Source organism: Crocodylus siamensis, chromosome 6 (assembly GCF_052110815.1).
Source record: "Crocodylus siamensis isolate JL-2025a chromosome 6, ASM5211081v1, whole genome shotgun sequence".
Lineage (NCBI taxonomy): Eukaryota > Metazoa > Chordata > Crocodylia > Crocodylidae > Crocodylus > Crocodylus siamensis.
The window spans coordinates 7,336,999-7,351,447 of record NC_143400.1 but is presented as its reverse complement, the minus strand read 5'-3'; the positions used below and the strand labels follow the sequence as shown (position 1 = coordinate 7,351,447).

At 62.1% G+C, this 14,449-nt stretch overlaps 2 protein-coding genes across 3 annotated transcripts; both read right to left on the bottom strand.

Moving 5' to 3' along the window:
* Nucleotides 1-4,640: 4,640 nt before the first annotated feature.
* SMUG1 (single-strand-selective monofunctional uracil-DNA glycosylase 1) lies at nt 4,641-8,957 on the bottom strand. The gene is made up of 2 exons (XM_090052974.1): nt 7,257-8,957; nt 4,641-6,031 (listed from the first exon to the last, which is right to left on the bottom strand). The coding sequence occupies exons 1-2, from the start codon at nt 7,527-7,529 to the stop codon at nt 5,504-5,506; spliced, it is 801 nt and encodes a 266-aa protein (XP_089909100.1). The 5' UTR covers nt 7,530-8,957; the 3' UTR covers nt 4,641-5,503.
* A 144-nt stretch (nt 8,958-9,101) lies between these two features.
* Nucleotides 9,102-14,228, bottom strand: LOC149860826 (uncharacterized). Of its 2 annotated transcripts, none has more exons than XM_090052973.1 (4): nt 14,097-14,228; nt 12,283-12,418; nt 11,234-11,860; nt 9,102-10,414 (listed from the first exon to the last, which is right to left on the bottom strand). In XM_090052973.1, the coding sequence occupies exons 3-4, from the start codon at nt 11,832-11,834 to the stop codon at nt 9,969-9,971; spliced, it is 1,047 nt and encodes a 348-aa protein (XP_089909099.1). In that variant the 5' UTR covers nt 11,835-11,860; nt 12,283-12,418; nt 14,097-14,228; the 3' UTR covers nt 9,102-9,968. The 2 variants fall into 2 exon arrangements, with proteins under 2 accessions (XP_089909099.1, XP_089909098.1); XM_090052972.1 differs by lacking the exon at nt 14,097-14,228 and adding an exon at nt 12,728-14,087.
* Nucleotides 14,229-14,449: the final 221 nt, after the last annotated feature.

Below are 14,449 nucleotides of genomic sequence, written 5' to 3'. Positions count from 1 at the left end.
CGCTCCTATCAGCTCACCCCATGCTGAGAAGCCCCTCAGAGCCACAGGCCCCAATGGCAGGCAGAAAGATCAGCATATCCAGACCGGTACCAGCTTGCAGCCAGGTCCTCACCAGTTCACCAGTGAATCTAGAACCCACTTGCCAATGAATGTAGACCAGAAACCCACTCACCAACCGATCTAGAACACAGCACCCATTCACTAATTAATCTGGAATCTGCTAAAGGTACACTAAGCTACAGGCTCCTTCCTCAAGCCACCCAGCAGCTCCAGAGCTTGTGTCCAGATCCTCCTGAGGGTTTACCAGCTTCTAGATTAGCGGGGGGGATGGGGGGAGGGCAGTTCTGGACCATTTGGCACTGTAATCTCTAGATCACTGTACGGCTCGGTTCCTGACTCTCCAGCTCAGGTCCTGGACACGTCTTTGCAGGTTCCAGATCACTCTTGTGAGCTGGGTTCTAGATCCACTATGCAGGTTCTAGGTTGGCCTTGTACGTCCATTTTAGACTGGCCTCCTGCTCATGTTCTAGGTCCGCTGCTCCCAACCAGGGCTCCACAGGATTCAGAGTGCCATGAGATCCTTTTAAGGGTGCTGCATGGTGCTAAGCAATTTCAACCCTAAATCGGGTGCAGATACCTACACATGGTTCACAAGAGAACCCCTGAGATTTCCAGTAGGAATCATAGAAAACGAGGGTTGGCAGGGACCTTGGGAGGTCACATCTAATCCAACCCCCTGCTCCAAGCAGGACCAGCTCCATCTAGATGAAATCATTCCCAACTAGATCAGCATCCAGCGTGTCCAAACCATCCTGCCCGGTTGTGGATTTGCTGAGATTTTTGCAGTGGGAGAATTGCTCTAGGATTTTCCCATAGCCAAGAAATGAGTGAAAGCCAAGAGCTGGCATTTCCTGAGGGTGACCTGCAGTCCAACAAGGGGCCCTTGACTAGTGTAGGGGACAGTGATGAGGTGCTTTCCCTTTAAAGAGTTTGGGACCCAGCTGAGGGAGGTGTTCACGGTGTGCCACGCTGCAGAAGCTGCAGTCCACTGGGGCAACAGTAAGGGTGGATCTTGGACCAGGATGAGGGTTGGGAGGGAGGGGCTCTCTGTATAGAGACCATCACACCATACAGCCAGGCAGAGCTGTGATCTTCCTGCAGCGGCTGCACTTCATCTTGCTCCAGAAGGTGCTCTGGGGTTAATGAGGTGTGCCGTTATTTATAGCCTCGCACTCGGAGAATCACGGTGGATTTATCAGCAGCTTCTATAAATAACACATACACCCCTACCTTCTATGTGTCATGGACCCTGCCTAGCCAGCAAATCTAAGAGGCTCTCCCTTAGGGCTGGAGTCTGGAGAAACTGAGGCATGGGGGTGAGTTAGGGTCAGTCCAGGGGGACGGAAACCAGGCATCCTAGGGCTCTATCTACAGGCTCTCTCCTGGGTGGACTCCGGGCTAGTGGGGTCTTGAGTTCCCTTTGCAGCCTGTGGTTAATGCCAGAGAGGGGGTGGCTAGCAGAGGTGGGCTAGCACAGTGGGACCAAGCCACCGGGCATTTCCATGGAGCCTAAATCCAAAAGTGCCCCATCCTGGTAGCAGGAGGTGATGGTGGTTATGCATGGTGGGGAATGGTGGAAGGGGCAAGACAGGGCTCTACCCTGCAGTCTCAGCCCTGCACCCCACGGTGCTGAGCCTGTCTCAGGATTGGGCCCCTGGGGTCAGGAGGGGTCATGCCACATGCCTCTGAAATCCAGAGGCAGACTGTATGTATTAGCATATGCACACCAGCTGCTAATCACACAATAAGAACAGAGGAGAGGAGGTCGGAGGGCAGTATGACTCCCCCCATCGAACCCCCTCGCTCCACTAAAGGGGTCTGCAGGGAACCCAGGCATCCTGGCAGTGCCCGGTTGACCTGCATGCAGTGAAATCGAACCCCCAGCCGGGCCCACGGACAGCTCCCCCAGCTGCCCCTCACAGCTTTGGGGCTCCCTTGTCACTGCAATGTTGACCCCAGCTGACTCCAGGGCAGGGCAGATGCAGGAGCCTCCAGAGAGGGGATGGGAAACTCTCCAGCTGGACCGGGAGGGAGACCCCAGGGGTCCCCACCCCAGAAGCCCGGGCCCGATGCCAGCAGCTGGCTCAGGTGACTGGATATTGAGTGCTGGGAATGTGCCGACCGGGTTGCAACATAAAGCCGGGGCTGCGGGGATCACTTTCGGACAAATGGCCCCCACCCTGGCCTGCCCCATGCCAGCAAATCTTGCCCCTGCAGGAGGAGCCTCCCAAGCCATGCTCAGGGGAAGGGGGGCAGGGATTGGGGACCAGACCCCCCACCCCCTCCAGTCCCCAATAGCTAAAAGCCTCTGGGCCTGGCTTGCAGCTGAGCTGGAGTGAGTGCAAGCGTGGGGGGGACACACCTCTGCCTGGTACCCCAGTGCTGCCCTCTTCTAGGCAGAGTTGGCACCGCCCAGCTGCGTGTCTGAGATCCTATAATGTCCGGCTCAGAGGGGGAGTCTCCCATAGCTCCTGTCTTCCCAGCTTGGCTGCCCTCCCAGTCACCCACATTGGGGGGGGGGGGAATCACATGGGCCTCACCTCCCCCCCCACCAAGAGAAGCAGGACCCACAGTGCAAATCCAGCGAGGTACTTAGGCACTGGGAGGCCTAAAGGAGTTAGACACCCCCCTGCTTTGAGGATGCTGGTCTCATGTGTATGGTCATGTGTGTGCATACACATGTATAGGCATGTGTTTGCATGGGTGTGGGTATGGGTGTGCGCCTGTGTGCATGTGCTCACGTATCTGCTTGTGCGGCATGGTGCACCCTGCCTGGCCCAGCCCTCCAGCTTGTACCTCACCCTTCTCAAAGCCGGTGACGGTGCTGCCTTCCCCAGGGGTGAGACTGTATGGTAATCAGAGAAGACAAGGCTGGCATCACAGAGGCTTCTGGGAGACCCATGGAAGAGGGTTTCTCATGGGAAGATGAGTGGGGCAGGACACCCTTGGCTAAAAATAAAGGATGCTGTTTTCTTGGCCTCCTGGGGGGGGGGTAGTACCCCTCGGAGCACAGATGGGGAAACTGAGGCATGGCCCCACTGGGCTGGACCTGGCTCAGGGGGACTGAGGGACCTTGAGAAGAAAGCATCTGCCACAGGGAACTGCTGAGATCAAGGCAGGGCTTGCAGCCGGCCCGCAACACCCTGGCCACACGCCCTTCATTGGCTCCTAACCCTGGCTGCTAGCAATGAACCATCCCTCCCAGAGCCCCAGCACACTGTGTACAGCACCGAGCGCCTTCCCAGCACTCGCAGCTGGCTGGAATACACCACCCAACACCCAAAAGTGCCTCCACGGGAAGGTGCATTCATCCCAGGCCCAGCTGCACGGGTTTGGCTGCCAAACAGGGCCAGTAGCATTCGTGGAGAAAGGAGACATCTTCAGACAGGGAGCACATTTGCCGACGGCAGCTACACGATCCCACCTGGATCCCCCCGCGGCCGCGGGCGGGGACGCACCCAGAACAAACGGCCTTTGATCTGGCACCTGGGCCCCCGTCAACAGCCCGGGGGCAGGGCCGGGGCAACAGACGCCCGTGAACGCAGAGCCAGTTGCTCTGGGGAGGATGGGAGATGCGGGGGGGGGGAGCAGTATCAAGGTGCTGGCTCTGACCCTGCAAAGTCCTTCGTCACATACAAGCCAGCACAGGTTTAACCAGTGAGTCTCAACTGGGGTTAAACAGGTTCTTTTAAGGGTGCAACAACTTACCCACAGCTCACAAGAAAAACCTGGAGATTTCCGACAGGAATCCAGAGAGCCCCCAGCGTCCTGCCCTGCTGCACAGTCTGAGTTGCTTCCAACAAAAGAACGGTGCTAGGATTTTTCTGTAGCCAAGAAACGGGTGAAAGCCAAGGGCTGGTAACCAGAGTCTGCCCCGAGCAAGGGGACCCCAGGCTGCATGGGCCAGGAGTCTGCACTTTTACAAAGAGAAAAGAGCCCAAGGGGAAACTGAGGCAGAAGGCACGAGGAGGCGACTCCCCGCATGGCAGCTGGGGAATTGCAGAGCCATGTCTCCAGACCCATTAGCCCCCACTGCCTCTGACCAGGGTGGCGGGGGCACATCCTCGACACCTCTGTCAGGCATCCTTGACCCCTGTCTTCCCCAGAGGGTCGTGAAGTCAGCAGGGAAGTGCAGATCATCCCCACCCACCCCAGCCCAGAAGTGGGCACAGCAGCATCCAGCCAAGGAGAACATGACTACTGTCGATGGGGCTGGACCGGAGGCCCGCTCTAGGCAGGGCTCCGACCACCAAACTTCTCCAAGGACATCACACCCGCTAACACCCGCCGAGAGAGGGAGTCAGAGGAGACAAGAGGCCCCAGCAGAAATCTTTAATGCCTTGTCATCAGCTCCCCGACACCCCCCCCACCCCCTGCTTGCTGGGCAGCAGCATCCAGCCCAATCTTCCCCAAGACAGAGATTTTGCCAACCCTAACAGCAGATTTTTAACCCAGACCGTTTCTCTCCAAAGCGCAGCTTCAGCCTTGGAGTGAAACAGGCCATTGCACAGGCCATTGCACAGCCAAAGCCAGGGCAATTCACTTGTCCTCCTGCTACATTCCCCCAAGTCCCGTGTATGCTTGAAAACAACACGCGTCTCCTGCCAAGCAGATTCAGCTCCTGGAATTGGGGGTGGGGGTGGGATGAGTATAAGTGAGGAAATATGGAAATAGTAGTTTCTGCTGGTTGGGGCTGGAGTGTAAAAGTTAGGCTGTACTTGCTGCTGACTGTGGACACCCTTCCTGCTCCCCCTCCCCGCCCCATTGCAGAAGCAAAGACAGAGCTTTTCCTCCCTCGTTCTGCCTTTCTAAAACAACAGGCGTCTAGTTCAGGGGTGCATGGTATGCAAGACTGTATGGCAATCAGAGCCAGCAGGTCTGGAGATACAGAGGCTCCTGGGAGACCTGGGGCAGAGGGTTTCTCATGGGAAGCCGAGCGGGACACGAGCCCCTTAACTAAAAATAAAGGGTGTTGCCTTCTTGGGCCCTTAGGGGGTAAGGAAGTTACAGCACCCCCTCCTCTCCCTCCCTGCCCTGCACAGATGGGGAAACTGAGGCAGGCTCTGGGACTCGGTCCCAGCAGAAGGCTGCAGCACGGGAGAGGCTTAACCCCTCACCTCCCATGGCCCCATCAAGAGCCCTAGCCACTGGAGTATTCTTCCATGGCCCAGCTAGTCCCACCGTGATGGAAACCAGGGGGGCAGATAGGGTGCCCCTGAAACCCCGGCAGCCCCCGCGGGAACCCAGGCATGTAGTGTTAAGTGGGTGAGAGGAGAGGGGGCTGTAAGGCTGTGGGGGGAGGATGTAGTGTGGCTGTGAGCTCCATCTTATTAGCTGGGGGGCCCAGTAGCCAGTGGCTAGCACCATAAACACGGGTGCCCATGGAGGCACCAGGCAGAGGATGGAGAGGAGGAGGGACCCCGGCCCCGCAGCAGGACAGAGCTCAGGGGCTGGGCAAGGGCAGCACCCCGAGCTCAGCCAGCCGGACCTTGGCCGCAGCTTCCCAGCCCTTGTTGGCCTGGGGGCTGCGGGGAGAGGGGTGCAGGAGCCCCTCCACCCGCACCTGCAGGCCAGCCGCAGCCAGCGCCTTGCGCGCACGCTGCTCGGCCAGCCGGCCCACGCCGATCACCAGGGAGACCCTCAGCAGCCCAGCGGCCCGGGCCAGGCCGTCGTCGCAAGCCCGGAGCAGGGCCTCGCGCTGGGATGCCGGCAGGTCGGCCGGCGTCAGGTTCTTGCCGCTGGCGCCGAGGAAGAGGAGCGGGCAGAGGTTGTGGACAAAGCAGCGGCGGAAGAAGGCCTCCGGCTCCGGGCACAGGGTGCGGAAGAGGCCCCAGAAGCGGGCGCCACTCACCTCAGCCTGGGGGCAGGCCAGCCCCAGCACGGGGCGCTTGGGGTGCTCCTGCACCGGCTTGCCTACGTGCCCCCCAACCTGCAGCCAGTCCCGCACGGTGCTCACCTCGCCGAAGGGCACCTGGCAGGGAAGGAGAGGGTCAGAGAGGCTGGGCCCCTTCCCATGGCAGTCCTGAGACCCCCCACATACATATACACCAGGTCTAAGACCCCCCCACACGCCCACCAAGCCTAGGACCCCCTCCCCCTCTAACCGGCCAGGCATAGGACCCCCCCCCACACACAACCAGGCCTAGGATCCCCCCCACACTCCCACCAGGATTGGATCCCCCCCAAACACACTCTCACCAAACATAAGGACGCCCCCCCCGAACACACACCCACCAGACCTAGGACCCCCTCCCCACCCGGCTTAGGACTCCCCCAGTACACCCCCCAGGCTTAGGATCCTCTCCCAAACACACTCACCAGGCATAGGACCCCCTCCCCACCCCACACCCACCAGACCTCCTCCACACACACACACACCCCAAGCCTAGGACCCTCCCCCAGGGGCCAGCACCACAGCAGGAAGTGGGTGCCAACACAGGAGCCAGGACTCCTGGGTTCCTTTCCCAGCTCTGCCAGCGCCCTTCCCCTTACGATGAGCTCTCTGGGAACCCAGGAGTCCTGCCCCAACCACCTATTAGATATTCCTACTCTTTGCCCAGTGCTGGTGGAGAGCCCAGGAGCCCCAGCACCCCCTGCTCTGCCCCACTGGCTCCCAGTCAGAGCTGGGGATGGACCCCAGGAGTCCCCAAAGGGACCCGTAACCCCCGGCCAGCCCAATCAATCAATGCATTTCAGGGATAGCAAATCCACCGCACCCCCCCCCCATTATAATTGCCCCTGGGTCTCAGGTCAAGATAAACCCTCCCTGGCCACCGTCCCCAGAGCTGCTAATTAGCCAGGGCACTAACGCAGCCTGGCGGGCACCCACCGCCCCCCTCCCTTTACCATTTAAAGTGCATTATTGAATGATTTTGCTGATCCCTTGACCTCTGACCCCAGGCCCGGGGGCTGTCAGAGGGGGTCAGGGATGGAGCAGCTGTCAGGCACTGGCAGGTGGGGGGTCAGTCTTGGCTCACAGTGCCACAAGAGTCCAGCCTGGGCCAAGGGAAGGTTCCAAGGGCTGTAGGGCAGGCAGGATCAGGCCCACAGGGTGTTACCTGGAGCCCCCCATACCCATGTCTGAGGCCCTATGGGTCATCCTCTGCCACCCTATGAGCCACCAGCCTTACCAAGACGCCTCCTGCCACCCCTGTGTGCCCCCCGCACCCCTCCCCTGCCCTGCCCAGCTGCATTACCCCGGTCTGGGCCATGCCGAAGGGCCCTGGGTTCATGCCCAGGAAGAGGACGTCAGCGCTGGGCCGGCAGTAGCGGCGCACGTAGTCCTGGTGGGGCTCCCAGGCGTACTCCAGTGGGCTGTACACGTAGCAGACGGGCTCAGGGAACACCATCTCCCGCAGGCGGGCGTTCAGCTCCAGCTCGGCCTGCAGGAACTGGGCCGCCAGGCTGTCGCCCTCCGGGAAAGCCAGCACCGTGGGCAGGGCGCTGGGGGGCCCCGCCACCCCCTCCATCGCACAGCCAGCGCCTGTCAGACAGAAACCTGCTTGTGAGACCCCCTTGCTGGGGGACACAGGTCAGAGGGACCTCAGCAAAGCCCCTATTCCCCACGTGCTGGAGCTGGGGGCCTATTCCAGCCCGCACTGGGGGTTCGAACTTGGAGCCTGGAGGGGGGTGGCACTGTTATTCCCCTGAGGCTGGTGGTGCCATTGAGCAGGATCCAGAAACACAGGGGCCTGGGCACCACTCAATGCAGCCAGTCTGGATATCCCACATCCCCTGGCACCCCATAGCATCCCGTCTCCCTCCCCAGCGGCCAGCCCTCATTGCAAGCCCTCTCTGTCTGGCATGCCGATTTCCATCACTGCCTTGGTTCCCAGTGAACCGGGAGAGACCTCTGCCTATAGCCCTCCATGGGGAATGGGCTTTATAGCCAGTTTTATGGCTGCCATTAGCGACGCCACTACAAGCCATCCCTGTAAATAATCTCTAAACGCTTGGCGCTGTGATTAAAAATATCAAGCCCCGCATGCGCTACTGGTGAGCTCCCCCCTATGCCCCAGCCTCCGACGAAAGAGCCCACGCCCTGGGAAGAACGCGCCTTTGGGTCCCACGCCACGGAGATGGGGGTCCCGCGCTGGAGCACCCAAGCGGCCCCTCGGCAGGCTGAGGCAGCAGGGTGTCAGGCGCTGTACAAATCAGAGAAAAAAGGCAGCTTGCGCCTCCAAGAGCTACAAGGCCAAGTCGAAATTGGGCAAACAGGGGGTCCGAGGAGGTCATGTCATCACGGATCAGCTGTCAACACACATAGACAGCCCTAACAACCCCATAAAGGCTACCCACATCATGGACCAAGCGGGTGGAAACTGAGGCACACTGTACCCACATCATTCACACGGTACAACGGCGGCAGAACCCAGGTGTCCTGCGTGACAGCCCTGCGACCCAGCCTGCCCAGGCCAGGGCTTTTCAATTCACCTCTCAAGGTCTAGAAAGCCTTTGAGGGCCCTCGCTGCCAAGTGTGTATCAACCTGGACAGGTGTTTTAAGACCCCTGGCTGGAAAAGAGAGATGGACTTTCCTCCCAGACCACAATAAGGCTGCATGGGTCCCCTGGTCAGACCCCCCCAGCCTCACACCCTGTCCAGGTGGATGGGGCAGCACAGCAGCTGGACACCCAGTCCCTGCCACCTCCACCCAACCTCTGAGCCCGGGCGAGGAGCTGCGGCATCGTGCTTCCACATTGGAAACCTCCAGCAGCATGGAGCATTGAAAAACCCACCCACTATGGGATGATTTGGGCCCTCCAGGGCACCAAGCCCAGCTCACTCCGACCCCTCCAGCCTCCAATGCCATAGGGGTGGTGGGTATCACTGAGGGACCCCATCTCAAGTGCTGAAGGAGAGTCCACCCCAATCTCATGAGGCCTAAGCATGTGCTGGGCAGAGGACAGAGCAGTTGTGGAAGGGTGGGACATGGGAAAGGGCTCAACGGATGTGAAACGGGAGCTTGCACCCAGCTCTGCCGTCACAACCAGGGACGGGGAGGCCTGTCATGGGGGGCTAACAGAGGCAGTGATGCTGCAGCTCATGGGATGACCCAAGTTACTTTTATTTAACAGTCAAACCAACCAGGAATCAGTTCATAGGGAGGTGGGGGCAGGTAATTGCCTTATTATAGAAAACCAAGTTGGAGGGGGACTATTTACATTCCTGGGATGTGGGGGGGACCTCTAGAAAGGGGGAGCTAGTCTGTTCAGCAGGGATCCGGGTTTTCCGTCTCCCACGGAAAAACAGAGAAAACCACAGATTTCCCTATTTTATCAGAGAAAACCCAGTTTTTACCTTTTGGCAGAGAAACCCATGGATTTCCCACTTTTGCAGAGGGGGAGGGAGACGGGGGAGGGCAGGGCAGGGCCCGAGGCTCTCAGTCACCCAGGGCTTGGCCCACGCTCGGTTTCTCCTGGAGCCTGTCACGTAAGTGAGGCTTGCAGGTGGGAGCCAGCTCCGTGCTCCTGCTGCAGCAGCCGTTGACTTGTGTTCGGGGGCAGGGGGCTGCGGACCAGGGTCCCTGGCCCTATAGCCCTGGCAGCTGGGGGCCCCCTCCAGCAGGGCTGCAGGGTAGAGGCTGTGGGTCAGAGGCGAGGGGCATGAGCAGGGCTGGGGAGTCTGGAGTGGGGTGAGGGGCACCAGCAGGGCTGGCGGGGGGGCTTTCATTTTAATCATGGATTTGGGGTTTTTTATCATAGAATTTGCAATTTTTTTTATCAGGGAAAACCAGGATCCCTGCTGTTCAGTGTCCTGAGGAGAGAGGGGGCTCCGGCATAGTCGTGTGGTCCTAGGAGGGGGTCAAAGGTCAGCCGGTCCCAGCAAGCATGGCTCCCCCGCCGAGGAGGGGCAGGGGTGGCCCCATGCACCACCGGCCCCTGTCCCCCCAGTGCACCATGTGGGGGTGCTAAGAAGGGGGCTGCGAGGCTCTGCCACGGGCGGGCGGGTGCGGGTGGACGGCGGCTTCCATGCACTCGGTCTGGCGGGCCAGGAGCCCCAGCAGCGTGTGCTGTGTCTCGCGCTCCATACGCAGGTTCTCGCGCAGCAGCTCCACCGTCTCCCGGGCCACGGCCACCACCTCACGGGTGCCCTCGGCGATGCGCTGGGCCTGCAGGCTGGCAGCCCGACGGGCCTGGAGGATGCCGCGGCGCAGCAGGTCGGCACACCGGTCCTGGTGGTACTCCATGCGGGAGCGCCACTCCTCAGCCGCCCGTGCCCGCCGCTCCGACGAGGCCACCAGCTCTCCCAACATCTCCTCCTTGGTTCGCCGCCGGCGCCGCCGCATATTGGTCACACGCTGAGCTGCCGTCTGCGGCGGGAGCCGCGAGGGCCCGATGACGGCCGGGGGCGGCCCTGGAGGGGGAAGAAGTGGGACAAGACGGTCATGGCTTGGCCAGCTGGGGGTCTGCTAGTGCCCCCAGCAGGTCTCCCTGCCCCCAACCAGGTAGGGCATGGCCTATGCTCAGTAGGGTGATGCCCACCCAGCCCCTACAGGACGTTGCACTGGTGGGCAGAGGCTCAGCAGGAGAGAGGACCCCACAGGTTGGCCTTACTGCCATCTTCCAGGACAGTGCCACAAGACAGGCTGGAACTATGGATCAGGACAGCTGTCAGCACCAGGCCTCTGTGGCTCCCCACCCATGGGACCCAGCTCTGTACTGGGCACAGGGCATAGCAGCAGGCCTCAGCGGTGTCAGGAGGAGTTTGGGATCAGTCACAGCTCGGGGCTGCCATGTGACACCCATAGGGTAAGGACCCTGGCAGGGCTCCTGCATGGAGGGCAGGGAGGGGCCCAGATACCAAGCGAGCAGCATGGGGCTGCCCTGATAGACAAAGCACTCAAGGCAGGGGGGGCCCCGGGTGTTAACACAGACATGCTGTCACCTCCAACCTGGGCCCCCCAGTGCCCCCGGGTGGTGGGAAGGGGGTCAGGGAAGGTACCAGTGCCCCCGCTCTACAGCCAAGGACCTGAGGGGCAGACAGGGATCACTCATGGGAGAGGGGTAAAAAGGAGCCAGCAAGACGATACCCTCCCCGGGACGGGCTCCTGCTCTGAGGGGCGGGGGTGAGAGGAGTTCCATAGCTTCGCTCAGGGTCACAAGCTCCCGGAAGCAGGGGACATGTTGGGGGTAGAGGCAGGCATCTCAGAGCAGGCCTATCAGCCTCACTCACCGGGGTCGTCGGAGTCCGAGGTGGGGGGGGTCTCGGCAGGCTGCCCCGGCGGGGGCTGGCTGTCAGCGGCCACGGGCAGCGGGGGCAGCGGGGGCAGCTGGAACTCAGCCAGGTTGGTCTCATCCGAGCTGCCCTCATGCAGCAGGGGCACAGCCTCGTGCTCCTCTGTCTTGAAAAGCACCAGGCCCTCGCCGGGGTCCTCCGCCACCTCACACGGCGCCTCCTCGGACCCGCTGACATCCGTGTCCTCGGGCTCCCGGCCCGGCCCAGGCAGGAGGCGCGGCCGCCCACCCGGGTTGCCCGCCAGGATGCGGGACAGCTCCTTGTAAAAGGGGCAGGTGGCGCGCTTGGTGCCGGCCCGGCGGTTGGCATCCCGCGTCTGCTTGTAGTGGCGCCTCAGGTCCTTGGCTTTGTTGCGGCACTGCTGCCCGTCGCGATTGTGGCCCCGGGCCGCCATGCGCAGGGCGATGGCGTCGTACACAGCCTGGTTGCGGTGGTTTTTGCGCAGCGCCAGCTGCACCGACTCTTCCCCCCACAGGGCGATAAGGTCACGCACCTCTTCCCGCTTCCAGTTGGCCGCGCGGCGGATGGCTCCGGCCATGCTGCTGGGCTGGGCGGGCAGGCAGGCTGTGGGCGGGGAAGCCGGAGTGTGAAGGACAACGTGGGGAGTGGGGAAGGAGCCGGGTCCCAGGGAATGGAAGAAGGGGGGCTGAGTTTGGGCCCGGAGCCATCGTGGACACAGCTGCCTGATGGGGAAAGGGAAGGCCGCAAAGGGATTTTGCCGGGCTAGCCTAAACCAGGAGAGGAGCAGACAGACGAAACCTGCCCCATGCAGATTTAACCCTGATCCACCCCGACGAACTAAGAGCAGAGCTTGGCCCACCTGTCCCTCACTTGCCTTAACCTGGCTTCAGGCTTAATGCGTATCAAGCGCTTCATCTGTCTGCACCCCCAAGCGTGCTACCCACCAATGAGCTGGCCCAGGGGCTATGTGGACACGGGCGGGGGAGTCCAAAGCTCTGGGGTCTGTTCCCAACTCTGCCACTGACCTGGTATGCGAGCATGGACAGGTCACCACCTCTGTGCCTCAGTTTCCCCTGGGCTACTCAGCTTCTTGTGGCGGGGCCTCTCTTTCTCTGGCTCTGTGCAGCACCCGGCGCCACGGGGCCCAGAGTTTGGCAGAGGCTGCAGGAATATAAATAAGAAGCAGGGGGTTGAAGGGAACAGGGGTCAGAGAAAGCAGCTTGGTTCCTGTCCTGGGAGGGGGAGACACTGCCCCCCAGACAAGGTCAAGTCAGCTTCTTGGAGCACGGGGGGGGGGAGGAGGGAGTAAAACTCGCTTCTGCCTGCCCTGAGATTGAGTCCTGCCGCCAGCTGCACCAGACGCAAATCCTGCCCCCCAAGCAGAGCTGGTAATGAGATCCCCACCCCAGGCCCTGTGCCGTGGGGGAAAGGAAGCCGGACTGGGTTCCCCAGGTGCCCGGTCCCTCTCACCTGCCAGGGCGTTGGTGAACGCCAACCGCCAAGTGTCAGATGTCGGCTCCATTCCCAGCGCCGCAGATACTGTTTCTGCCCCAGCTCCCTTGACCCCGGTCCCAGCCCAGAGCCCGCTGGCGCTGCCCCGCTGTGCCCCCGTCCAGTACAGGCTTGCACACATGCCACAAGCTCTTACAGGCAGGGGCAGCTGGTTCGGTCATTGTACAGCACCTGGTGCAGCACCCAGGGGTGCTGGACACTGCCCTGAGAAGCACGTCGAGGATGGACTTTGCCCTGTGACGCTGGGCTGGAAGGAAGCAAGGACTAGCAGGGAAGACACATGACACAAGATGTCAGGAAGACACCTGGGTGTCCAGTTCAGAGGGCTTAGGCGATCGCACCCCTGCCACACTGTGCCTCAGTTTCCCCTCTGTCTAGTCTCACAGCAGCAGTGAGCTGCTGCCCCACCTGCAGCCAGCCCAGCCCAGCCACCCTGCCAAACCCGGTCGTCCCAACCCCTCGGCATCGACCTGGGATGCAGGGGAGGCGCCTGGTGAGCCTGATCCGGCTCAAAGAAGGAGCCAAGCCCACCCCTGCAAGAGCCCGGGACAGGAGCCCACCAGCAAGAGACAGGCGCTGACTCCCCCAACCCAGCTCTGGGCAAAGCTGGACCCCACAGGGCTGCTGGGGGGGCACACCTGCCCCTCTTCCATGGTGCCAGGGCAGCCAGACTGCACCAGGGACCTCTCAGGACCGCCAGCTCCAAGGGACAGGAGCCGGGTGCGGGACAAGGTGCCGGGGGCACCGAACTCCCCCGCCTGACCCCCAACAGCCCCACGCACAGACTCGCCCCAGCCTCACCCTGCAGGCCCCGACCCTGGGGGCCCGCCAGGACCCGAGCGCCCCACCCTGGCGAGCACCCCCGTCACCCCTGCCCCGCGAGAAAGCGCCACTCGGGATTCGAACCCACGGCCCCCAATGCCGCTCGGCCCTCCCGTTTGGGGGAGCGCATGGCGATGGCATCCCCCGGCTGCCCCCAAGGGCTCCTTGTCCGGCACCCCACCACGCGCCCTGGTGCCAGGGTCCTGCAAAGACCCCCGGGGGCACCCCCATGCTGCAGGCCTGCGCCTGCAGGGGTCAGGCAGGACTCGACCCCCCCGAAGGCGGTGGCCAGGTCCCACCCCACGAGGGCAAGTGATGTCAGGGGGTGGAGATGGGCAGGAATTGCCCCCCCAACTGGGGGGCACTGGCTGGGGGGGGATAATAGGGGAGGGGATGGGGGTCCCCCCTATGCAACCCAGTAGCACCCCCCAGTGCAGCCCAGTGGGGGGTCCCGGGGCGGGGGAACCAGGGCAGCGCCCCCACGTGCCGCCCCCGCCGGCCCTACCTGTCGTCTGCGCCGCGCTGCGCTCGGCCGCGACCCGGGGCGGCGCGCGGGGGCTGCCGGGAGCGCGAGTCCGGGCTCCCGCCCCCCCCCGCCGCCGGCGCGGCGCCCTGGACTACAGCTCCCAGCAGCCCCCGCGCGGCCCGCAGCAGCCTGGGGCGGGTAGTTCCCGAGGGGAGGGGGACGCGCGGAGGGGGCGGGGCCGGGAGGGCGCAGGTTGGAGGGCGTGGGGGGCACGTACTGCGTGCGTGCGTGCTTGCGTCAGGCCTGCGTGCTTGTGTCACGTGGGTACGTGGGGTTATGTGGGTGTGTGTATACACACACGCATATATATACATGTATATACACAGACATAT

Bases quoted from the DNA above. Each gene is read 5' to 3' on its own strand.
- LOC149860826 (XM_090052973.1), bottom strand. From the start codon at position 11,834: ATGGCCGGAGCCATCCGCCGCGCGGCCAACTGGAAGCGGGAAGAGGTG. The intron at 10,415-11,233 runs GTGAGTGAGGCT...TTCCCCCTCCAG, and splicing joins CTCGGACTCCGACGACCCCG to GGCCGCCCCCGGCCGTCATC.
- SMUG1 (XM_090052974.1), bottom strand. From the start codon at position 7,529: ATGGAGGGGGTGGCGGGGCCCCCCAGCGCCCTGCCCACGGTGCTGGCT. The intron at 6,032-7,256 runs GTAATGCAGCTG...CTTCCCTGCCAG, and splicing joins TCGGCATGGCCCAGACCGGG to GTGCCCTTCGGCGAGGTGAG.